A 22430-nucleotide genomic window follows, 5' to 3' on the forward strand; every position below is an offset into this window, starting at 1 on the left:
CTTTTCCCAACACACTTAAACTTTATTGATTTTTTGGTAGGCAATATCGGGCAACTTAGATATGGTCTCGTTGCAAGCATCGTTGGTCGTTGTAAATAGCATTCAAAAACGTTCAAAAATAATTTGTTTAGTCTTTCACTGAAAAAGAGAAGTTAAATTCACACCATTCCCTGCGCAGATCATACGGTCGGGATCCCACTGCAGATCGTAAACCACGGAGCATGTAATCGTTTGATCGAATTGGAAAGGTTGTCTTTTTAAGATTTCATAGTTCGCCTGTCTGATGCCGAGTGTTATATTTGAAAATTACGATTATACCATTTATTAAATGGAATTTCGTGTTGCACAAGATTGTGTGATTCAGTACTTACCGATCCATCAACTCGCCATCCAATGTCAATCGCCTCATTTATACTTGAGTCATCAAGATTTCCATAGGTAAGTAATAACTGAACTCGACTGTAATTTTTTCAATTCTTAATTCAAAAGACGCTCAAAGCAATAATCGTGGTGGGAACTATGAAATTTGCCGACAACATTCTGAAAACATTTGCAACATCTAACTCGATTGTACTTGCGTTCTTTCCTATTCGGTACTGGAAGACACTAATTTAACGCCGACATTCATTGTCGGCACTTTTGCAATCATTTTGGCTACTCTCTTGTATACAACTACCAGTGACAATAAGAAGAGTCACCTGTTGCGGTTAACAGGGTCAATGCATTCAATGACACCACTCAAATGTTTATGAAACGATTTTCATTTATAAAAATGGCGTTGTTACAATCTATCAAACCTTTGGAAGAGACCTAGTTCATTCATAATTTTTGGGTGCAAAAACGGCTTATCCAATCCATGTCACAGAGTCACAGACACTGTTAATTATTTTGTTGTATATGCGATAACACTAAATTAATCAAAAATCGAAATAAGTTCGAAATAACTATGCGCGCCGCTAACTAGTCTTTTCTCTTACATAAGTGCACCTAAAAATATCAAATTTCTAAAACCGCGATGCAGTTTTAAGTCTTAAAAAAAGACGTTGAATTTCAGCTCGTGACAGTCTTTATCTGGCTCAGCCCGTCCGTCGAGAAGAAACTCAAAGAAACCTATTATTTAATAATTAACGAATTATTAAAAAGCTAAACAAGAAACAATCCATTCATTATTTTACCTGGCTGCTGAGTGCTGACTCATGAGAATTTAAGCCCAAATTTGAGGAACAAGTTGCAGAAATATGCGCAGAGCAGAAAACCTTAAATCACCTTAAATCTTATTTGAATGGTTGTTTCTTAACGTTCATAACCAACTGGATTGGCTTGGAGTCAAGCTGATGAAACCAACGCTCGACGATTTTTCGTAATTCCTCGTCAGTCGTCTATAAAGTCAATAATATAAATAAAAAGCTAATAATAAAGACCAAGAATACATTGGCATACTTCGGTTGAAGGGATATGTATCAACTCCGCAAAGGAATCAAGTGCATTCAGACGGACGTCGTTATAAGCATGGGTGAATAATGCTCCAATATAGCCTTGATTGCATTATCCAGTTTGGAACCAAGTAGGTAAGAGTAACGTTAAATTAGTAATGTGTTTAAATAAGAGAATGGTAGACGTCTAATTTTATACCTTGTTGATTCCGGTTGATTCCGAGCGAACTTGCCATCGCGTTCAGTTGCAATAAAGGAAGTAGTTTCAATAGCAATCATCCTCATTGAAACGTCGGAGTCGTCGATCAAGTTGAACATCGTATTTGTAAAGTTCGGATATCTGGCTAATACATCCGGTTGAAAATGAGCCAGCGAACCGATAAATTTCATAAGCCCGGGAACGAGCAGGCGAGGCAAGAGGATCTGCAGGAGCCTCGTCCAAATTACCGGCGAGCTTCTCAATGATTCCTTGTCGCTCGAGATAGTCCCGACCATGTTGGCAAGACGCTAGAGTCGTAATAAGTTCCAATGCGTTCAGCTGGGACAAGAATGTCTCCCATTAAAACTTCTACCAGAAGGAAACTGATGAGCTCTTTCTCTTCGCAAAATGCCAAGTTTTCTTGGGATGCGCAACAGTAGGTGATTAGAATATCGTAAACCCTGTAATGGACTTCGTCAGAAGAAAAAGATTTCAAAAGAATTGTTTGTAAACAATATCAGTTATGTTTTCTCCTCTTAAACAGGCGACTCGAACCTGTTTGTATACGCTTAATTTCGTCTCGTGCCCTCTCTTGAGAAATAAATTTTCCCCCCAAAAAAGATTCTCACTCGAGACCTTTCCAACATGATGTATTCAAATACCTTCTCTTATATCGCCCATGTACACGAAAGTGGTCAAAAAATAAACACAAGACAAGTGTTCATAGATGATGGATTGGGTTCTTCGTAGGTTTTTCGCTTTTCTTCTGGTTTAGTAATCGAATTTAAAGTCAAAGTAAGACTGGTCGAATTGATTCAAACGAACGTAACCATCTTCACCACCACTGGCGTACGTCTTTCCGTCGGGATGGAAGGCCAGAGAATTGATAGGACCGAAATGGCCCTTGACACGAGCGAATTCTTCTTCGAAAACCAGATGGAAGAAACGGGCGTCGAACTTGCCGACACGCGTTGAGGTCGTCGTTACGTCCATGGCATCTTGACCACCTCCCAACACCACCTGAAGATTGAAGGAAAACAGTTAGAATCGATCAACTGAATCATTTAGAAGCTCAAGGATCATACGTGATCCATGATGGGTGAGATGGCGGCACTGTTGACGGGTCGCTCAGTTTTGTAAGTTTTTAGGCACTCTAACGTTTCGGCGTTAAAGAGTTTTGCAGTGCAATCCTTGGATGCAGTGATGAGGAGAGCTCCGTCTTTGGACAGCTGCATGTCGTTGATAGACTTGGCGTGTTCTGAAACCAGGTTGTTCTTCTTGCCAGTTCTGTAGTATAAATAATAAACAGGATTTAGTTTTAAGCACTCAAGGTTACGACAATGTCATTCTCACCTGAGGTCCCATTGGGCCAAGTCACCATTGTCGTGACCAGAAATAACAACCTCATCTAGATTACCCCAAACCATTGATGTGGCTTTAGGGGCATTAGTTAATGGAATTCGCAGGATGGGGTCATTTTCACTGAAGGAAGAGTCAACCGTTCTGACATCAATGATGAAGATCTCTGAAGGGTTACCCATAGTACTGTCTGTTGAGTAAAGGGCCATGTTTCCACTGTAACTGAAGTTGCATGTACGAACTGAAGTCTTGGCTTCAATTTTACCCAAAGCCTTGCCTAAAAAAAAACAAAGAAAAGTTTAAGTCGTAATTACGCAATGGGGTCATTTCTCACTGAACATACCAGTTTGGACATCCCAGATCATGAGCATATTATCACCAGCACCAGACATGAAACGTTTAGTTTCCCAATCAACATCAATCGCCCATACGACACCCTGATGTCCCTCGTAGGTACCCAATCGTTCTCCATTGACTGAATACCAGACACAAGGGTGGTTGTCCTTGGCTGACGAGAAGAGCAAATCTCCATCCCGGTTGTACTTAATTTGCGTGATTGAACGCTCGTGACCGTGAAGCATAAGAGGTTTCTGTGATCAACAATAACAGTGGATTAATATAATGAAATTAAATAACAGAAATGCACTGAAAATTACCATTTTTGTTTATATTAATTGGTCACAACTGTAATAATGACGTACACTTCTTTCGGCGTGGGGCGACTGAGGCCTTTCGACGTTTTTACAACACTCGTCTGCCGGCCCTGCTCGATTTTACAGTGTTGCCACCCACCCACCAAAAAACGAACCATCTTTAATCTTATCAAAACTGTTAAACTTTATACAAAAAAAAAAAAAATTAATTTTTATTCTTTAATCACGCGTAACGTTAAAATGACACTAGCAAAAATAATTTTACTTTTCGATTTGTTTCAGAGGGCGCTACTCGCTAGGGAAGTTAAAGCAGTTTTAACATCGTCTGCTATTCTCATTCAACTATTTTGGCGGGTTCCCTCACATTGCGTGTTCCTTCACATTGCGTGTGTCTCGTGGAACACAATTACCAAAATTATTTATCTAGAATGGTGAATTTGGTTTTAAATAATGTTCCCATTGAATTTCCATTCCAGCCTTATGATGTACAAGAGAAATTCATGGAGCGTGTGATAGAATGTCTTCAAAAAGTAACTAGTGTTGCGTTATCGGTCAGTGGACACCTTGCTCTTATTTTGTTATTCTTGATTAAATAGGGTGTAAATGGTTTGTTGGAATCTCCTACTGGCACAGGAAAAACTTTGTGCTTACTTTGTTCGACATTGGGTTGGTTAGCAACACGAAAAGCACAAATACAGTCTGGTCAATTAGCTGGAGATATGGGAGTGGATATTAAAAATCAATTAAGTAATGCAACTGGGCTTGGATGGGGAGATGCTGCTACTCCTGGAGCTGGAGTACCCAAAATCATTTATGCATCCAGAACTCATTCTCAGCTCAGCCAGGTCATTTCTGAATTAAAACGGTCCTCTTACAGATATATGAAGGTGAGCATTTCCTTCTTCCATTAAAGCTATTTGCCTACATGAAATGGGTTTTGATAACCCTTATTTTATTTTTCTTCATTTAAGGTATGCATCCTTGGATCTCGTGACCAACTGTGCATTCATCCAGAAGTGTCAAAGGAAACAAACAATGCTGTAAAGCTTCACATGTGCCATGCTAGAACTACTACTCGTACTTGCTACTTCCACACAAATCTAGATGCTAAGAAAGAGGAACCAGACTTCAAAATGGATGTATTGGATATTGAAGACTTGGTGACTTTGGGGAAAAAACATTCTGCTTGCCCTTATTTTATGACAAAAGAAATTCGTAAGGTAGCTGACATCATCTTTATGCCATACAACTACCTTCTTGATCCTAAAGTGAGAAAAATTCACAACATTGAACTCCAGGTAATTCCCAGTACATTTAGTAGTCTTTAAAGGTGCATGAAATATTAACTTCTTTTTTTGTGCTTGTTTAGGGAAATATTGTTATATTTGATGAGGCCCACAATGTTGAGAAAATGTGTGAAGAATCTTCATCTATTGAACTTAGAAGTTTAGATATAGCCCTTTGTGTTGATGAAGTCACCCAGGTAAACGACATCCTTTTTATTATGTGGTGTATATTCTTCTAGCGTTCTTTTTACTCCAGGTCATGAAAAAATTCCGAGAAAACAGTGATAATGATGGAATAATGGATATTTTATCTCCTTCAACACCGAAAGATTTCTCTTTAGATGACCTCTGTATTTTGAAAGCCATGTTTTTGGAGTTAGAGAAAGCAATCGATGCGATACCAATCACTTCGCCGGAGGGAAATACTTTACCTGGTGAATTTATGCTGGATATATTAGCCAAGGCAGATCTGAGTCCTGGGAAAAAGGATGTGATTGCAGATCTCCTCGATCGGGTTATTCAGTTTTTAACCGTTGCCAGCACATCTCCATATCAGCGTAAAGGCACTGGACTGCAAAAATTCTCTGATCTAGTCAAGATTGTATTCAGTAAAAGCCATTTTACTGCCGATCACATGGAACGTGTGAAAAGATCATATAAGGTTCATATTAAAGTTGAGCAGCCAAAATCTCGTAGCAAAGGCGATTCTTGGAGCACTCCCAAAGTGGTTGGTAAAGCAGGTCGAGTTCTGTCGTACTGGTGTTTCAGTCCCGGTTTTGGTAAGAATTATAATATTTTTATTTTTTTTTTAATTTTTGGTTACAATAGTTTATTACGATACTTCACAGGAATGCGGGACTTGGTGGAAGAAGGAGCCAGATGCCTCATTCTCACAAGTGGAACTCTCTCACCGCTAAACAGTTTCGCTGCTGAATTGCAAGTCCCCTTTCCCGTTACACTTGAAAATCCTCATATTATTTCTAGCAGCCAAGTATAAGTTTTCGACGTAAAAAGAATATTATTGCACATTGATTGATTATTTCTTCCGGTTTCCAGGTTCTTGTTGGAGTTGTTACTCACGGTCCTGATGGTACTCAGTTAGACAGCAGCTACAAAAATCGATCCAATTCCCAGTATGTTCAATCATTGGGTCGAACTATCCGGAGCACCGCACAAGTAATAGTCATACTATTTTTAAACCTCTTGAAAGTTTTTTTATTCGATTATTAATTTTATTTCAGGTAGTTCCTGATGGATTGTTGGTTTTCTTCCCATCGTATCCAGTAATGAAAGCTTGTCAAGAAGCTTGGCAGCTCTCTGGTCTATGGGACGCAATCAATCAAGTGAAACCCATTTTCGTTGAACCCAATTCTAAGGTGAATAATTGAGATTGTATGATTTTACGACTGGGTATTTCAACGAAATTGTCTACAGGAAGGATTTCAAGAGGCTATGACTGGCTTCTATAATGCGGTTGCGTCCGAAGATCGCAAAGGTGCGTGTTTCATGGCAGTTTGCCGTGGTAAAGTATCTGAGGGATTGGATTTCTGTGACGGCAATGGCAGGGCTGTGATTATTACTGGGCTTCCCTATCCACCGTCGCGTGATCCTCGAGTCATGGAGAAACAAAAGTACCTTGAAGACAACCGTAAAAATCCTCAATTTAAGGGATTGACAGGACAACAATGGTATCGACTGGAAGCCACTAGAGCCGTCAATCAGGTTTGTTAACTTGAGAAACTGCTTTGATTCATTCATGTAATTTTTGTTGTGTTTTTACAGGCAATCGGTCGTGTCATTCGTCATCAAAAGGATTACGGAGCTATTCTCCTATGTGATCAACGTTTTTCCGGTAAAGATATTATTCAACAGCTGTCAGCTTGGGTTCGGCCACGTGTAGTGAATTTCCCCAAAATTGGTCCGTTATTGCGCGATCTCGGGATTTTCTTCCGTAATGCTGAAGTCACATGTCCTGGCTCCTCTAGAGCTATACGAGCGCCAACTGCAGTCGATTCACATCGTGACAAAACGAAGAACTCACGTTCTACCGTGGATTCGTTCCATCATGCTCTTAGCTCGGGTTCATCTCGAGTAACCTCTCATCATCCTGCAAAGGCAAACACTGTTCAAGCTGAAGCCTATCACTTGGATCTCTCAAGTTATTCCTCGACCTTGAAGCCGAAATTGGCGAAAGAAACTTCCATTTTTGATGGATCGCAAGCAACAAACCATTTTATTGATTTCAATGAAACAGCTTCGCCCTCTTTGTCGATTGTTCCCGATAAGAAACCAGTTTGTCCGCCGGCCATCAAAAAGAGGAAAATAACCATTGTTTCGGATGCAGAAAAGGCCAAGTACGACCTCCGGCGTATTAAACTTGAAACAGCTGAACCGACGTCTTCTATGGCGTCCACGTCCTCCTGCCAGTCTACTGGTGTTGGGACGGATAACAGGAGGGAAAAAGCAGCACAATATTTAAAATCCGTCAAGACTTTACTGGACCCTACTCGCTACACTACGTTTTCGGACAAGATTCGGGACTACCGATCTGATAAGAACTACGATTTGCTGATTCCTACACTCAAGAAACTTTTTCTTGAAGATCACAAACTCCGTCATCTGTTCAAAGGTTAGTCAAATTTAAAAGGGCAGCTTAAAAAAAAATTTTGCGTCTAAATTTTGTATTTCTTATCTTTAAGGATTTCGTCAGTTCCTATCGAAGGAGGATACGCCAAAGTTTGATGAAGATTGTAGAAAAATTGAAATTTAGTCCATTTCTTCTTATTATTTTTAATGGTGAATTAAAAATTTGTTTTCTATTTGATAAACACGAATTACGAACTTAATTACAAATGTATGAATTATTTGAAAATTCCGTTTAAACAAGCGTGTAATGAAATAGTCTATTTCTTAAGTTTTTAAGGTGAGAAACATTGTACACTTTAACACATATACAGCTCAATATTTTCATAGATTCAGTGTAACAAAAGCGTAGCCAATTATTTAACCAAAACGAATTAGTGAATTTATGCTCGATTACTTGTTCTTCCCGAAAACACTTCTCGTAGCTCGTCGCCCGCCGTTTACAAATACGATATATTTGAAGAAAAAAAAATCAGTCTTTATTTAGGCAATGTGTCGTGTAAGATATCTTTCACGCTCTGCGCCAGGTGATCGGGAAACTTGATGTCAAAATTTACAATCAAATCTCCTCTCTTCGTTGGGTCTTTGGGTATAGGTAATCCTTGACCAACTATTCTTTTGCTTGTGGAAGGCTTTATTATTTCGTTCAGCATGTCCACAGGGATCTTCTCTCCTGTTAAAGTGGGTACCTCGACGAGCGTTCCGCAAAGAGCCTACACATAATTAGTTTAGGTAACCTGCTCGAACGAAACTTTTATAATATATTATCTCTTACCTCTCTAAGGGAAACTTTGGAAGTGTAGCGCAGATCGCAGCCATCCCTCTTCAACAGCCCGTGAGGTTTGTCTCGTATGATGAAAACAATATCTGCGGGTATCTTGTTGGGCGTCTGGTCCCCTTCTCGCTGGAACGTGATTTTTGTTCCTGCTTTCCAGCCTGGCTTGACGTTTATGGTTAATACTTTGTCTTCTTTTTTAGACGTGCCATCTGCCTGGTAAACTTTGCGGGAGATTTTCATCTTTTTGGTACATCCTAAAAATAGCCAGCAAAGTAAATCACAAATCCAAGAACTGAGTATTACAAAATAAATTTACCTTTAAGAACTTCTTCTAATGTGACGTTAAGGTCGTATTCAATGGGCGGATCTTGTACTTTCTCTTTTCCCATTCCTGGCCCGTGCATGTTGAAACTCTGAGATCGGAAAGCTCCCCCGGGATTTCTTCCTCCAAATCCCAAGTTGATAAAAGGGTCATCCACGTCCATGTCTTCACCACCTTCTGGAAAGAATCCTCTGTTTCCACCTTGCTGCTGTTGACCCATTCCACCCATTGTGAAGAAGGATTCAAAAGGGTTGGATGAACCGAAAAATTGAGCAAACGTGGCCCTTGGATCACCATGATAGGCGTAGGAAAAGCTGGCACCCGGACCGCCGCCGCCTCCTCCTCCGCCGCCACCACCACTTCCCAATCCACCCTTTTTAAGTACAAATATGATGTAAAAACTTAAGTCATTTAATAGGAGAATAGTTCATTTTCTTACCTTTAATCCTTCTTCTCCATACTGATCAAAGACATCTCTCTTCTTTTTGTCACTTAAAACTTCATATGCTTCTGCTACCTCCTTAAATTTGTCTTCTGCACCTGGTGCTTTATTTTTATCAGGGTGGTATTTCAATGCCAGTTTACGGTATGCCTTCTTGATTTCATCATCAGTAGCTGATTTTGATATTCCAAGAATTTTGTAATAATCTTTTCCCATTTTCATGAAGGAAGCCTAGAATGTATTGGAAAGTGAAAACTAAACAAAAGAGAACTTGATTAATGGAGGGTAATTGGATTTTGCTTGGGGATAACTGAATTTTAAAAAACTCAATATGTTTAAAATAATCTAAGTAGGAAATTCTTAAGGAAAAGAGGGAGAGTAACAAAACGGTGTGATGCGTGATGCCCAAAGAAGGTCAACGATTCAGGGTCGTCGATGACGTCGACTTCTAAGTTTGGACTGTGACACAATTTAACCCACCACCAATACGTACTAGTTAAAACGTTTGATTATTACCTTTCTGTATTACAGAATAGTAGAGCTTGGACTCGAAACACTTAAATGATAAAACGTTTGTTTTATTGGAACACTAGTTGTTCGCAAGAGTAGATTTCTCGACTTAATCGACTCGTACAAGTCACAGCTTCAAATAGCGAGAAAATGAGCCCCAGCGAGTGTATGTATCCGTTTGTTATGAATCGAGAACGTTCTCAAATAGTCTGGAAAACACGTTTCCATCTCCTGGTGGAAAGAAAAACAATTTGTAAGTTTTAACATAGTTCACCCTTTCTAGTACAGATGGTGATAGTGTCGCTGAACAGCTGAACAACTTCTGACCGCTGGGAAAAAGCTCGTGAAATCGTGAAGAACTAAAATAAAAATGCAAGTTAATATTTTGAGTAAATTGCCTCAAAATCTTAAGGTATTTCCATTGCATTCAAAAAATTATCTATTATAAAAATTTAAAAAGTATTTCGTCACCGTACTAATGCGATTCAACGTATTTTAACTGTTTATTGGGGACCAAGACATGTTGAGCCTTCTTTTTTCTTTAATCTGGTGTAGCTATTAAAAAGAATAAACTTATTATGTAATATCTTTTCTTGGTTACAGGTCACTGCAGCTGTCAGGAACCAATTAGCTAACTGCAGATGGTACTCTGACAGTACTGAAGCTGATCTGGTGGTCATTGGCTCGGGCCCTGGTGGTTATGTGGCAGCTATCAAGGCTGCCCAGCTGGGAATGAAAACAGTCTGTGTAGAGAAAAATGCAACCCTTGGAGGCACTTGCCTTAATGTTGGCTGCATTCCTTCCAAAGCACTATTGAATAATTCTCACTACTATCACATGGCCCAAAGTGAATTCAAAAATAGAGGAATTGATGGTGATTAATTATTTTAAGATTTATAATGTGAACTGAATTAAATCAATACTTTTCTCTAGTTACTGGCCTTTCATTGAACCTTCCTCAAATGATGAAAGCAAAAGAAACAGCTGTGAAATCTTTAACTGGAGGAATTGCTCATTTATTCAAGAGCAACAAAGTGACACACATCAGAGGACATGGTAAAATTACTGGTGCGAATGAAGTTACTGCTCTTAAAGAAGATGGAACCCAGGTATTAATTAATAATATTAACTGTGTATTTCATGGAAAATTCTATTTTGTTTTCATCTCGGTAGGAAATCGTCCGAACCAAGAATATTTTGATCGCAACGGGATCAGAAGTGACACCATTCCCCGGAATCGATATCGATGAAGAACAAATTGTCTCGTCTACTGGCGCACTTTGTTTAAAAACCGTTCCAGAGAAAATGATTGTCATCGGAGCAGGAGTCATTGGTTTGGAATTGGTAACATTTACTTTATTTGACATAAAAAAGCTTTAAAAAAATAATATTTAAAAAAAAAAAAAATTCTTAATTAATTAAATAATTATAGGGATCAGTGTGGTCTCGACTTGGAGCCAAGGTGACGGCTGTTGAATTTATGAATCAAATCGGTGGTTTGGGTATTGATCAAGAAATGGCAAAATCGTTCCAAAGAATCCTCACCAAACAACACATGCAATTTAAATTGGGAACCAAAGTGTTGGGAGCACAAAAATCCGGCGGAAAAATCATTGTGAACGTCGAAAATGTCAAATCTGCCAAGAAAGAAGAGGTACTAAACAACACCTCTCCCCTATCCATGGACATACCGTTCTAATTTTATCATATGCCTGATAATTCAGATGGATTGCGACGTTCTACTGGTTTGTGTTGGTCGCCGTCCCTTCACGAAGAGTTTAGGTCTTGAAGAAATGTCCATCGAACTCGACCAGAGAGGAAGAATTCCGGTCAATTCACGTTTCCAGTCCGTTGTCCCCAAGTGAGTATCACCTTACTTAAACGTCTCGGTATAGTGTGTTCTGTACTACATGAAATGTGTTAAACTCGGTAGCATCTACGCCATTGGTGATTGCATTCTCGGCCCCATGCTGGCCCACAAAGCTGAAGATGAAGGCATTATCTGTGTCGAAGGAATTGCAGGAGGATCCGTTCACATCGACTACAACTGCGTACCTTCCGTCATTTACACACACCCTGAAGTTGCTTGGGTTGGAAAATCCGAAGAGGACTTGAAATCAATGGTAATTTCCTAATATTTATACCCTTTTTTAACTTATCATGCTTTATTGAATTTAGGGAGTTGAATACAAAATTGGTAAATTCCCCTTCGCCGCCAACAGCCGCGCCAAGACAAACGATGATACCGATGGTATGGTTAAAATCTTAGGAGACAAGACTACTGATCGCCTTCTTGGAGCTCACATAATTGGACCCGTACGTTATCTTTTGTTTCTACCATGTCATTTAAATTGTAATAAATTACATTTGATGATATTATTCAGGGTGCCGGCGAAATGATCAACGAAGCCGCATTAGCCATGGAATATGGTGCTTCCTGCGAAGACATTGCCCGCGTTTGCCACGCCCATCCGGTATACTAATAATTTGAATTATTGTCCAAGAAAATATTTTCGTCTAACTTCGTTTTTCTCATTTACAGACCTGCTCGGAAGCACTGAGGGAAGCCAGTCTCGCAGCTTTCTCCGGCAAAGCCATCAATTTCTCATAAGCGTTAGCAAGCTTAGATTATAATATAGATAATTCTATGGATTCCCCCATTCTTTAACTGCAGTCCTTGTATGAGGTTGTATGTGTGTAAAAAAAGAAACAAGCTTAAATATAAACGCCTAACATAAAATTCAACCGAAATCATTCTTTATTCACATAAAGACAAGTAATTTTCCATATAGTCGATCACGGCAGTGGTACTGGACAGCGCATTAAAATATCTCCTGTCGACTCGTGACATATTTTTCTCGCACATGTAGATGAGATGATGATGAAAGTGAGTGAAGGAGATACCAGTTTCTAAAGAAAGCTTCATCCAGTCTTTGATGCACTCGATGGGAGTTTCGGAGAATCCAGCAAACATTGCTAAACAAACAGTAGCAAAAGCCAAAATATTAAATCAAATGCTATAAGAAACATGGAGAATAAGATGTTTCAATTACCTGGATTTTCTAAGATTCCTCTAGCTGACATGACTCCTAGATATTTAAAAGAAGGGTAATGGCAGTTCCAGACTGTCCGTAATCATATCGACAGTTTACCGTTGACGTTAGTTATTTGTTGAACGTGCTCAGCATCTTGAAGGCTACAAATATCTCCATTAGCTATCACTGGGACCCTAACACTTTCTTTGATCAATTTTACACCCTCTAAATTAACTGGATCAGATCTCTGATCTTTGGTTCTACCATGAACTGTTAGAAAGGATAGACCTGCTGCCTCCACTTGTTGACACAACTCCACTGTTTTTCTAGATAATATTTTTAAAAAAAGTTCATATTCACAATCTGAAGTGAACTTTTCTGAAATGTTGTACCTTATTTCAGGATGAATTCGAATTTTTATAGAAACTGTAAAATCATTTGAAGGAATCCTATTTCTTGTCTGCAGCACCACATCACGAAGTAGTTCCGGTTTGTTTATCAAACAAGCACCATAGCCCTGTTGCATTGCCCATTTTTGAGGGCACCCACAGTTTAAATCAACTCCATTACAAGTGCTTGGAATAATACAGAAATGTATTATTATCAGATACTAGAACAAACATTTTATATTTACCTTGCCACTAGTTCAGCAGCAGTTGCAAAATCTGTGGAATTATGGGCAGCAAACTGAACAATCAGTGGTTGATCAGCTGTTATAGTACAAAACAAACAGATTAATAAGTAAGAACCCAAGAAGCAGAATCTTTTCATCTCAACAAACCATCACAGGTAGTAAATTCAATATCTCTGGCTTTTGGGGCTTGAATAAATGAATCTGAAATGATCATGGGAGTAAACGCCAAGTCACAACCATATTTTCGGACTAGAAGACGAAACGGTAACCTGTTTGAAATGAAAATCCATGCGGCATTATTCTCGGGCAAGGGTTTGTTTACTATCTTTAACACTATTAACTATACATTTTAACGTTCTTACTTCGAATAGCGAACCATTGGAGCACAGATTTTTACAAGTTTTTTATTTTCAAATAATTCCAGGACCATTCTGTTAAATATAACTTAAGAGATAATTGCTAACAAGTTACAAGTGCTGCCTGACAAGTGACAACACAGACTAAACACGTTGAGACTTAAGTCTACTTCGTCTGCAACTCTACTGTTCTGCTAGTAGCTAGCGGACCAATCAACATTCAGCGACAAGAAACACCGCAGAATTCAAACCCTTTTTTTTTACCTGTACGGTAGGGTAGAATCTTTTTTTTTTCTTCTAAATTACCTTAAATGAAATAATTATATTTATAAGTTTACAGTGGAGTTTCTAAATTATCTGACAGAATATGAGAAAATGAAATATGCGAATCTAACCATTTTATATTGTGGTGATACCGTGACAGTCAGACTGGGTTTTGACACTCGAGAAGTTCTACGTAAAGTAGTGATTTCTAGGACGCAGCAATACAGCTTCTAAAAAGTCCGTGTAGATAAAGTAAAGATCATCATTTCTTATCGCCGAAAAGTTTTCTAGAAAATAGTTTTGATGTCATTTTTACTTTGCAAAGTCATATCTCATAGTCATATCACTCATATGTTTTATCTCGTTTTAAGTAGTTTACTTTTTATTCATAAATTTTCCATAGTTTACCGTTACGTTGAAAATCGATAAGTCAATAGCACTTTTGTAGGGGAGTTTAATGACACTTTTTGATTCTCGAAGTTGCGACGCGTGATACTTATATCATGATCTATAGCTAAACTGTTTATAGACCATGCTTACATGATAGCGTGAATCTCGTAAGTAGAACAAGACATAAACAGTTGGTTGTCGCGTGCGGGGGCGAAGGAGCCAGACTTTTTCCCTCTTTAATGTTTGTGAATTCACAGTTGTTTTCCGAGAAAACGGTGCAACATCCTGTCATACCGATTTTACGATTTCAACCGTGTTTTCGACAGACATGGTGGTAGAAATTTACATTCTAGTTAGCACAGTAGAGTAGGCACCTGTTGCCCGCATAATGGAAATGCAAAACGATTTCATATCTCTTCCTCTTTTAATATCGTTTATATTCCACGAACCTAGAAGTACTGAAACTTCTATAAAAGGCAAATGATCAGTCAAAAATCGTCAGTTCCCTCAAGGTCCCCAAATAATTACATCGCAATTTCCTGCTAGAGCCCTAAATCCCATTAACTTAAAAATGCTAGGCAAATTGTATTTGGTTGTAATGGCGATTTTCACCTTGGCACATTTGGGTCCGGTAATTGGCGATGGGGATGCCTTAGTTCACATATTTGAGGTGAGTAATCTTCCTGTCATCGTCACGCGTGGACTATATTCCAAAGTTCTGACATTGTAAAATTGTGTTGCTGTTGTTAAGTTGTCGAATAGCGACGTGCTAAAATTCTATCCGTAAATTGCATAGTTATTCCTGTTTATTCATTTTGTGGAGGTTGCTGCTTGTTTATGAGTTACTTTGATTTGGGCTGTGCATGGAAAATTGCGATCAGGATTATGACAATTCCAACGTTATTACCAGCCCAGAAGATTTACCGTCAACAGTGTCCTCGCTAACAGCAGATGTTAATGACAAACGACTCCAGTATTACCTCTGGATGAAGCGTGCAGCCGATGGTGCAAGAAGCGGAGGAATGGGGCGCTCGAAGCAATTACGGTGACTATATCTAATAATTTTTTTGTATCGGTTGTAATAAAACGTTATTTTTTTAGCTATCACCATTGCTATTTTAACCCAATCAGTTGTTTCAAGAAGAGAGCTTATGAATCTTCAAAAATCTCCGATTCTTATATTGGAAGGTGGTAGCCGAGTTTTTTAATATAAAAAAAGGTATTTTCTATCAAATGCCTTTCCATAAAATGATGCCTCGCTGTTTCAAATTGTTGACACTGAAAATGAACAGCCATGGCGAAGAATTCTGTATTTTGATTTCGTATATAATATTACACAATTAGCCTCTCAATCAGCCTAAATCAAATAAATAGATCATCATACTATGCATCATTGAACTCGCCAGATCATGACGAAGAAGCAATTTTGGTTTTGAATTTTGCAAAGTTAATTTCACTGCCTAGTGTTAGTGTATTACTGTATAGTTATAGCCTAATTTAACATAAAATTTTGGAAGATCATTTAAGAATATGTAATGAACGCAAAATTAACAGAAATAAGCAAAATACCTATAAAGATGAGGTGAATTTAGATTTTGGTATAGATTTTATTCCAATGAAAAAGTAGTAGACATATGCCAAAAAGTCGTGCGCAGTTTACGCCGATGCGCACCACAGCGGTCGATAGCAGAACTAAGATTGTTATTACACTTGACACCCAATGTAGGCCCAATCCTCTGTTCGAGATCCGTCTGCTTGTCGAACAAAGGATTAGGCCTACATTGGGTGTCAAGCGTAATAACAATCTTAGTTCTGCTATCGGGCGCTGTGCATCGGCGTAAACTGCGCACGACTTTTTGCTCGACTACTACTTTTTCATTGGAATAACATCTATAGATCTTATTGCAATCCAAAAGTACGCGACATAGCCAAAAGTCGTGCGCAGCTTACGCCAATGCGCACTACTGTGGCCTATAGCCGAACTAAAAATTGTATTATGCTTGACTAAAAGAATACTCCCCAGTACTACCACGGAAATCCACGGTAGTACTGGGGAGTGAAAGAGAGAAGAGGAAAGTATGGGTCCCCCCTTTTTCATACTTTCCTTTTTCTCCCTTTATTTCTTCCTTCGGGCTGATTCTCAGTGGATTCCGTCACGAAGAAAGTAAACAACAGGGGAAAACATTTTTTTTTAAAATACAAGGAATGTGATCTGGAGACACAAATTGCTACAGCTACTAAACAAGATACGTAGCAATTCACTGACACAAAAAAAATGTAAAAAAATAACACACTGATTCACAAAATGCACTTTATGTTGGGAAAACACAGTTTCAGCCGATACAGACAACCAAAATAACCACCTAAGATGGCGGACATCGAAACAATTGACTCGCGAAACCGCGAGGTGAATAGCCTCTATGACATTTTATATTTGGTCCGGAAAATTTGAAAACTCCCAACGTTGTGTAGTATAGTGCAGACCTCAATGCTCAAAATGCTCTCTTCTTCGATATTGGATGACTTTTTCTCTCCAAAAGCATCTCACCGAAATTTACAAAGGGAACAACAAACCAGTAGCAGTCATCGAGCGCCCAGTTACATGTAGAAGCAGGAGCATCAAATCCAAAATTCTTGAAAGGGCAAATTATTTCTTCGAGCAGCAGAATGGTGCACATGCAGTGCACATCTGCGGCACATCTACGCTTCCTGGATCGGCACATCTAGGTACGTCTACGCTCCCTTGATCTCCAGAATACCAGTCCTGTGCAAAGCTGAACTCCTGTTCCTTCTTTTGGATTGGAACTTAATTTGGAAAGACACTGCAGCCCTTCGAAACATCAACATAAACCAAGCAAATTCTGTCCCTCTTTAATCAACGTCTAAGCGCTACCTACTGAGGTAAGGTGACATCGGCTCAATGATATCACCTGCTCACTTTGTCAAAAAGAACCCGAGTCGATTGAGCACATCTTCGTTTTATTGCCCCAGTCGGGAAACTACAATTAATTGGTTGAAGAGGACACTTGACATTCCACGGCTGCCACACCATCCCGATAGAATTCATAAGAGGACACCTTGTGTCTGTTAGGAATTGAAAAATTTCCTTTTCTTTCGTGGCCAGTGAGTAGAATCGCTTCATTTCACCATAATCTTGACATAAAAAAAAATATATATATAAAGATGGCGGCTGGATGAAAGAAAATCGACCGAAGATTTTTTTGTTTGTTTTGCAATTTCTGGTTTTTACATAGAGACCTTGTATTTTAGCCATGAGAGCTTCACTGTTTTGATTTTTCAGTACTGTTAAGATTTTAAAACACAGAACAAAAAAATAGGTAATTAGTCCATGAAAAAAGCGTTTGCTCTAACTACTAAAATGTCTTGATTGATTGATTCAGTTCGAACCTAAAATTATTCGCGTTAATTTTGGTAAAATTTAGATTTACAATGTTTTAACCTTTGACATGAAATTATAGTTGTACATCAGATCAAAATACAGAGCCGCTAAATTAATTTCACTCTTTAAAAAGACGGCCAACCTCTTTTTCATGTGCTTTAGAAAATTATTGATCATGATAACCACAACATCCATTTAAGTGCATTCTCATGAGGCGATATGAGATGAACTGTAAGGCTTGATGGTGAAATCAAAATCCTCCAAATCAGTTTCTTTGGGGCAACTTGCTAGTTTACTATATGAAGGTTTCAAAATGTTACTTCTTTACGTTGAACTAACAGGCGATTGATCACTGTTTTGATACCCAGAAGATTTTGGTTTGTTTCTGGTCGAATGCTGAAGTAATTCTCTTCACGCTTTATTCTCTAGGGTTGTTGAATACATTAGAAGTAACCATATCAATGATCGTTTGATTGTAGCGTTCAACTGTTCTCTCCATTTGTGGACAAAAAAATGTTGTAAGGAGTGGTTTTTATCCGAGTTGTTTGCGTTTGACATGAAGTTGGAACCTTCGTTAGTTAGGATTTCAGAAGAAATACCTTATTCGTTTAACACATGATTGGTAAATTTTCTCATGATTAGGCTGTTGTGCTTTTCAGTGGTAATGTGATCGCATAGCGAGTTACGTATTACGTTATGATTACGTTTTATGACCAAGATATGGGTATTACCCTTTTTGACTGAAGGATACTTGGTCCAAAGAATATCGCGCCATTCGTTGCCAGATGTATTCTGCAATGGGGAATGGTTGGAGAGAAGTTTTTTAGGTCCCGGAAACTTTCCTTGTAGCACATACCAAGCAATTTATTATTTGAATCCGAACATCTTTTGCTAATTTTGACCAAAAGTATTTTCCACGAATATTTGCTATAGTTTTTTCAATACCTTGATGAGCTGTTAATTTAGGGCTCTGAAAACTGACCAGAATTTCCTTGCGTAGTTTCGCCTGTACTACTATCCTTCCTCCTGGAGGGACCAGAAGACCTTTGGGAAGGATTTGAAATGCGTCTTCCTGGTCGAATTTCTTTGGCTTATTTTGTTCTACCATTAATATTTGGCAGACACTTTCTTTATATTGAGCGATTATAGAATTCGTCAATCACAATTATTAGATACAATCACGCCGTAGATCGGTATACGGTTTAAGGCATCAGTATTGGATGCAATTTTCCGTGCCAGTATTTGATCTCCATGTCGAACTGTTGTAAATATATGGCCCATCTTGTTAGGCGGCTTGTTGATTCACGATTACTAACGAGGTATTCATGAGTGGTGTGGTCTGTGACGATGGTGAATATCGAAACGCAGAAGTATGGGAAGAAGGCTTTCACTGTATGGATAGGGGAGAAGGGGTCATCTTGGACAGACCTTTTCTTTTCAATTATTTCTCTTCGTATTTACTTTTCTTTTCTTTATATTTTTTACATGAATTAATTGTAAAGTATTCTCTTGTCTACCTTCCATATTTTTCTATTTATTTTTCCGTTTGAAAATTAAGGAGTTTACGATTTTTGAAAGTAACAATTTTTACAAAGTCAATTTTTTGTACTTTTGATGAAAATAGTGGGGTAAAACTGGACAGGCTATATATGAGGTTGGACAGTGCTAGTTACCCGAGGAGAATTTTCCCGTCGTGTTATGCGTTGTGTTAAATGGGATGGTTAAACAACGCGTTTTGGGGGGATTTCAGGGTTGGAATCTAAATTTTTGAAGGAGGAAAGGTAAGATAAAAAGGGAAAAGCCAGCCCAACCCCACCGGGGACCGCCCATCGATGACCAACCGATTTAAAGCAGTTATAAACGGTTATAAAATGGAGTGCTGATGCATCGCGATCAGGGATAAATTGAACATTAAAAATGGAACTTAAATGCGAAATAAATCCAGTTTATTATTAATTTTCCATCGAGCATTAAACAAATTCTATCCATGCAAATGAAATATACTTATAAAATTATTTCAACTATTAGACCGGACCAAGATTTGACCCGTAGATTTCGACAATGTTAAGCGAGTAAACTAACCATTACACTATATATTATCAAAAGAAATTGAGGAACCAAAAGAGTATCCATACTTTATGCCCACGTCAACACGAAAGTTAACAATACTTTCAATAATGGTGGTGGAAAGCATTGCATAATTATCTAATTCTTTTCTGCATGTTATGTTGAATTAGAGTACTATTTCAATGAAATTTTTTTTAAATTAGCTGAAGATTCAGTTAAAAAAAATGAATAAATGTTGGCGAACATGATTAAAAACTTCAGACATCTGTCATCTGCTATATCAATTATCAAATACCCATAACTTACGGATGGACTACGATTTAAACCGTCAGCAATAGTGACACTAATTGAGTACGCTAACCACTATAATATCCTTCGATGAGGAAACAAACGAAAAAGGGAAAGCATTGGCCAGTGACACTTGACTTGGGCATAACGAAGGGTAAACAAAACAAGAGGGATTGGGAAATCAAAATGAGTGTACGAAAAATCAGGATTTTATAGAGATTCTATAAGATTCTATGAGAGGAAAGACAGGGAGATTCTGGCCGGGGCTGTATGAAGATTCTGGGAGTTGCCAATCCCCCGTAAACAGTATTTGTAACTTTATTAAGAATGCAGACACGAATATTTATTTCATGGGCAGGCTATATGTATTATCAGTTACCTTTTTCATACGAGTGAAACAATGGAACCAAATACCATCTCAAACCAACATTATCAAGTGATATAGGGGGGAGTTGGTTCAAAGGAAGAGCTATTATTTTAACACAAATTTCAGAAGGACGCAGCATAAACGTTTGAGCACTCAGGTTAGATCCAGAATAAATATGAAATCTCGAAGACAAATATGGTTTTTGAAAAGCATTTTCAAAAGTGCAATGCCTCCATTATTGACAATGTCAATGCTGGCAAAAACGTCAAATTTATCCGATAGGAATACATTGTTGGGTAATCGATTAGTCAGAACAAAGTTATTAAATAAACACAAGTTTTTTGGGTCAGGTATCACCTTTATCGATGAATTGTAAAAGGCGTTGCATTTTTTTTAACTCTTTGGCTTCAAAAACCAATTGCACTTTCTTTTCTATTATCGTGCCGCAGGAAGTTGTTGGTAGCTGGAATTAATCTTTTCGATACAACGATTTCTAATTTGTTCTGCTTGAAGATTGCCACTACGCAAACGTCTCCAAAAAGAAGCCTAGAAAACTTTTGAAAGGGAAAGCACTGTTAGTCTCAACGCCGCACCCATATTTGTCAACGTCCTCCCAATTTCCTATAGATGAGTCACCTGATGGCTAACAAACTTGCAAGGAATACCCAGCTCGGTAAGGTCAATAGAATATCTCTGAATTGTTTTAGGGCTTCAATGAAACCAGTTCTAGAGACTGGTTTTTTGTTAAACGCTCCCAACAGCAACATGCCATACTGTAAAAGCATGATGTTCAAGATTGGTTTCATCAAGAATTCCTTGAAAAAGGGGATACAGTAAGTAGTACAATTAAATATTGCGTTTCACGTGAATTTTGAAATTTTTACAGGTCGAAAGTTTGCCAACATAACGGTCAAATAAAAAAGGACGACATAGATGAAAGAATTTAATTCGACGATCAGCTTCCTCAATCGTGGCGCTACTTAGTTTTACCTCTTCTGGAACAAGAATGAAACCTTCAAATCGCCGGGAAAAAGCTCCCTCTATACCAGTGTGCATGGGATATATTATAAACCCTGTACCCATTGGGAAATCCATTTTTACGAAAGGACTGGCATCTCTAATATCCTTCAAGTGTTCGTCACCATATAAGCTTTTTGTATGGTACGTTAAAAGGTTCACGTCAGTTCTCCTTGGGGCATTGACACTTCGAAGAAGAATGGCCCGATTAATCATTTCTCCCTTTTGAATGCAATGATCACATGACCAGTACCCCGAATGACCTTAAGTCCGTTTCAAGTAAGACCTCATTGGCCCATCCGCTATTATGCAACGAAGTGAAGCTGTCAAACAACGAGCTTGAATGCACGCAGTATCTGAATTCGATGGGGACAATTGACGGAATTCATAGATCAATTCGGAGAGAAAACTAGAAATATCATCCGGTTTTCCCTTCCCCACATAAAACCCCACTACAAATACATATGTGTCCAAAATAATTTTGGTACCTTCTTCGTGTGTTGCTTTTGGTTGGATTGAATGGATTTTTCCTAGAATTGGAGTGATAGTTACTGCATTCTTACCCTCTTGGAGTTTCGCTTCGTCGATATGGATATCGACTTTGTAATGTGGTACTGCTGTTATAGTATCAGTATGTCTAGCGTGAAGTTCTCCCTTCAAAATAGCCTTAGCTCGATTAAGTTTGGAGTTTGTGTCAGAAGCTTCAATCTAATTGCAAATGTAATTATTTTTAAATTAATAATAGTATGTTGTGTTACGGCTGGTAAAATTCATAATATTTAGAAAAAAGACTGATACAGAGATAAGGAGATCGGTTACTCTATGTAAAGTCCAGCAGTTGACGTTTTCTCCCCTTCTCCTCCCTAATCAACGAATTCGATTGCGCTGCTCCTTTCGGCGAGCTCCTGAAGCTTTGCCTTACTCGGCTGTAGGGGCGGTTCTGAAGGGGGAGAACTACTGGGAAATGCTTCCGGAGCTCGCCGAAAG

General features: G+C 38.5%; 6 protein-coding genes and 1 long non-coding RNA gene across 8 annotated transcripts; 3 read left to right on the forward strand and 4 right to left on the reverse strand.

The window, feature by feature from the left end:
- Positions 1-2265: 2265 nt before the first annotated feature.
- LOC124189947 (eukaryotic translation initiation factor 3 subunit I-like) lies at positions 2266-3797 on the reverse strand. Its single transcript, XM_046582461.1, has 5 exons — positions 3648-3797; positions 3335-3581; positions 2986-3268; positions 2718-2919; positions 2266-2652 (listed from the first exon to the last, which is right to left on the reverse strand). The coding sequence occupies exons 1-5, from the start codon at positions 3648-3650 to the stop codon at positions 2404-2406; spliced, it is 984 nt and encodes a 327-aa protein (XP_046438417.1). The 5' UTR covers positions 3651-3797; the 3' UTR covers positions 2266-2403.
- Positions 3798-3972: 175 nt separating this feature from the next.
- Positions 3973-7776, forward strand: LOC124191367 (regulator of telomere elongation helicase 1 homolog). Its single transcript, XM_046584549.1, has 11 exons — positions 3973-4174; positions 4241-4531; positions 4616-4942; positions 5014-5127; positions 5187-5709; positions 5779-5921; positions 5987-6106; positions 6172-6306; positions 6365-6652; positions 6713-7559; positions 7630-7776. The coding sequence occupies exons 1-11, from the start codon at positions 4073-4075 to the stop codon at positions 7698-7700; spliced, it is 2961 nt and encodes a 986-aa protein (XP_046440505.1). The 5' UTR covers positions 3973-4072; the 3' UTR covers positions 7701-7776.
- A 43-nt stretch (positions 7777-7819) lies between these two features.
- Positions 7820-9826, reverse strand: LOC124191369 (dnaJ protein homolog 1-like). 2 transcript variants are annotated; one of them, XM_046584552.1, is made up of 5 exons: positions 9632-9826; positions 9113-9370; positions 8668-9046; positions 8349-8605; positions 7820-8286 (listed from the first exon to the last, which is right to left on the reverse strand). In XM_046584552.1, exons 2-5 carry the CDS (start codon positions 9335-9337, stop codon positions 8053-8055), a joined length of 1095 nt encoding a protein of 364 aa, XP_046440508.1. In that variant the 5' UTR covers positions 9338-9370; positions 9632-9826; the 3' UTR covers positions 7820-8052. The 2 variants fall into 2 exon arrangements, with proteins under 2 accessions (XP_046440508.1, XP_046440507.1); XM_046584551.1 differs by having other exon boundaries at positions 9113-9346; positions 9632-9807.
- A 64-nt stretch (positions 9827-9890) lies between these two features.
- LOC124191368 (dihydrolipoyl dehydrogenase, mitochondrial-like) lies at positions 9891-12365 on the forward strand. Its single transcript, XM_046584550.1, has 10 exons — positions 9891-10037; positions 10229-10499; positions 10559-10734; positions 10799-10969; positions 11058-11279; positions 11350-11486; positions 11559-11748; positions 11804-11941; positions 12010-12099; positions 12168-12365. The coding sequence occupies exons 1-10, from the start codon at positions 9996-9998 to the stop codon at positions 12234-12236; spliced, it is 1506 nt and encodes a 501-aa protein (XP_046440506.1). The 5' UTR covers positions 9891-9995; the 3' UTR covers positions 12237-12365.
- Positions 12361-13822, reverse strand: LOC124191370 (tRNA-dihydrouridine(20a/20b) synthase [NAD(P)+]-like). The gene is made up of 7 exons (XM_046584553.1): positions 13657-13822; positions 13442-13563; positions 13295-13370; positions 13053-13235; positions 12778-12986; positions 12679-12714; positions 12361-12601 (listed from the first exon to the last, which is right to left on the reverse strand). The coding sequence occupies exons 1-7, from the start codon at positions 13722-13724 to the stop codon at positions 12384-12386; spliced, it is 912 nt and encodes a 303-aa protein (XP_046440509.1). The 5' UTR covers positions 13725-13822; the 3' UTR covers positions 12361-12383.
- A 918-nt stretch (positions 13823-14740) lies between these two features.
- On the forward strand, positions 14741-15656 carry LOC124191372. The gene is made up of 3 exons (XM_046584554.1): positions 14741-14974; positions 15186-15349; positions 15406-15656. The coding sequence occupies exons 1-3, from the start codon at positions 14876-14878 to the stop codon at positions 15497-15499; spliced, it is 357 nt and encodes a 118-aa protein (XP_046440510.1). The 5' UTR covers positions 14741-14875; the 3' UTR covers positions 15500-15656.
- On the reverse strand, positions 15596-16089 carry LOC124191373. Its single transcript, XR_006873391.1, has 2 exons — positions 15874-16089; positions 15596-15796 (listed from the first exon to the last, which is right to left on the reverse strand). It is a non-coding gene; the product is annotated as an uncharacterized LOC124191373 (long non-coding RNA).
- Between the last annotated feature and the right edge of the window lie 6341 nt (positions 16090-22430).

The sequence above is a fragment of the Daphnia pulex genome, chromosome 3 (genome assembly GCF_021134715.1).
Source record: "Daphnia pulex isolate KAP4 chromosome 3, ASM2113471v1".
Taxonomy (NCBI): domain Eukaryota; kingdom Metazoa; phylum Arthropoda; class Branchiopoda; order Diplostraca; family Daphniidae; genus Daphnia; species Daphnia pulex.

Excerpts from the sequence above, each read along its gene's own strand:
- LOC124189947 (XM_046582461.1), bottom strand. Across the intron at positions 3,269-3,334 it reads GATCTGGGATGTCCAAACTG|GCAAGGCTTTGGGTAAAATT; the intron begins GTATGTTCAGTG and ends GTTTTTTTTTAG. Across the intron at positions 2,653-2,717 it reads TCTCACCCATCATGGATCAC|GTGGTGTTGGGAGGTGGTCA; the intron begins GTATGATCCTTG and ends TTCAATCTTCAG.
- LOC124191367 (XM_046584549.1), top strand. The coding sequence starts at position 4,073 with ATGGTGAATTTGGTTTTAAATAATGTTCCCATTGAATTTCCATTCCAG. Across the intron at positions 5,710-5,778 it reads GTGTTTCAGTCCCGGTTTTG|GAATGCGGGACTTGGTGGAA; the intron begins GTAAGAATTATA and ends GATACTTCACAG. Across the intron at positions 7,560-7,629 it reads ACTCCGTCATCTGTTCAAAG|GATTTCGTCAGTTCCTATCG; the intron begins GTTAGTCAAATT and ends CTTATCTTTAAG.
- LOC124191369 (XM_046584552.1), bottom strand. The coding sequence starts at position 9,337 with ATGAAAATGGGAAAAGATTATTACAAAATTCTTGGAATATCAAAATCA. Across the intron at positions 9,047-9,112 it reads ATGGAGAAGAAGGATTAAAG|GGTGGATTGGGAAGTGGTGG; the intron begins GTAAGAAAATGA and ends GTACTTAAAAAG. Across the intron at positions 8,287-8,348 it reads CCAAAGTTTCCCTTAGAGAG|GCTCTTTGCGGAACGCTCGT; the intron begins GTAAGAGATAAT and ends AATTATGTGTAG.
- LOC124191368 (XM_046584550.1), top strand. The coding sequence starts at position 9,996 with ATGCAAGTTAATATTTTGAGTAAATTGCCTCAAAATCTTAAG. Across the intron at positions 10,735-10,798 it reads TTAAAGAAGATGGAACCCAG|GAAATCGTCCGAACCAAGAA; the intron begins GTATTAATTAAT and ends TCATCTCGGTAG. Across the intron at positions 12,100-12,167 it reads GCGTTTGCCACGCCCATCCG|ACCTGCTCGGAAGCACTGAG; the intron begins GTATACTAATAA and ends TCTCATTTACAG.
- LOC124191370 (XM_046584553.1), bottom strand. The coding sequence starts at position 13,724 with ATGGTCCTGGAATTATTTGAAAATAAAAAACTTGTAAAAATCTGTGCT. Across the intron at positions 13,236-13,294 it reads GCTGCTGAACTAGTGGCAAG|CACTTGTAATGGAGTTGATT; the intron begins GTAAATATAAAA and ends TATTATTCCAAG. Across the intron at positions 12,987-13,052 it reads CGAATTCATCCTGAAATAAG|AAAAACAGTGGAGTTGTGTC; the intron begins GTACAACATTTC and ends AATATTATCTAG.
- LOC124191372 (XM_046584554.1), top strand. The coding sequence starts at position 14,876 with ATGCTAGGCAAATTGTATTTGGTTGTAATGGCGATTTTCACCTTGGCA. Across the intron at positions 14,975-15,185 it reads CCTTAGTTCACATATTTGAG|GATTATGACAATTCCAACGT; the intron begins GTGAGTAATCTT and ends AATTGCGATCAG. Across the intron at positions 15,350-15,405 it reads GGGCGCTCGAAGCAATTACG|CTATCACCATTGCTATTTTA; the intron begins GTGACTATATCT and ends TTATTTTTTTAG.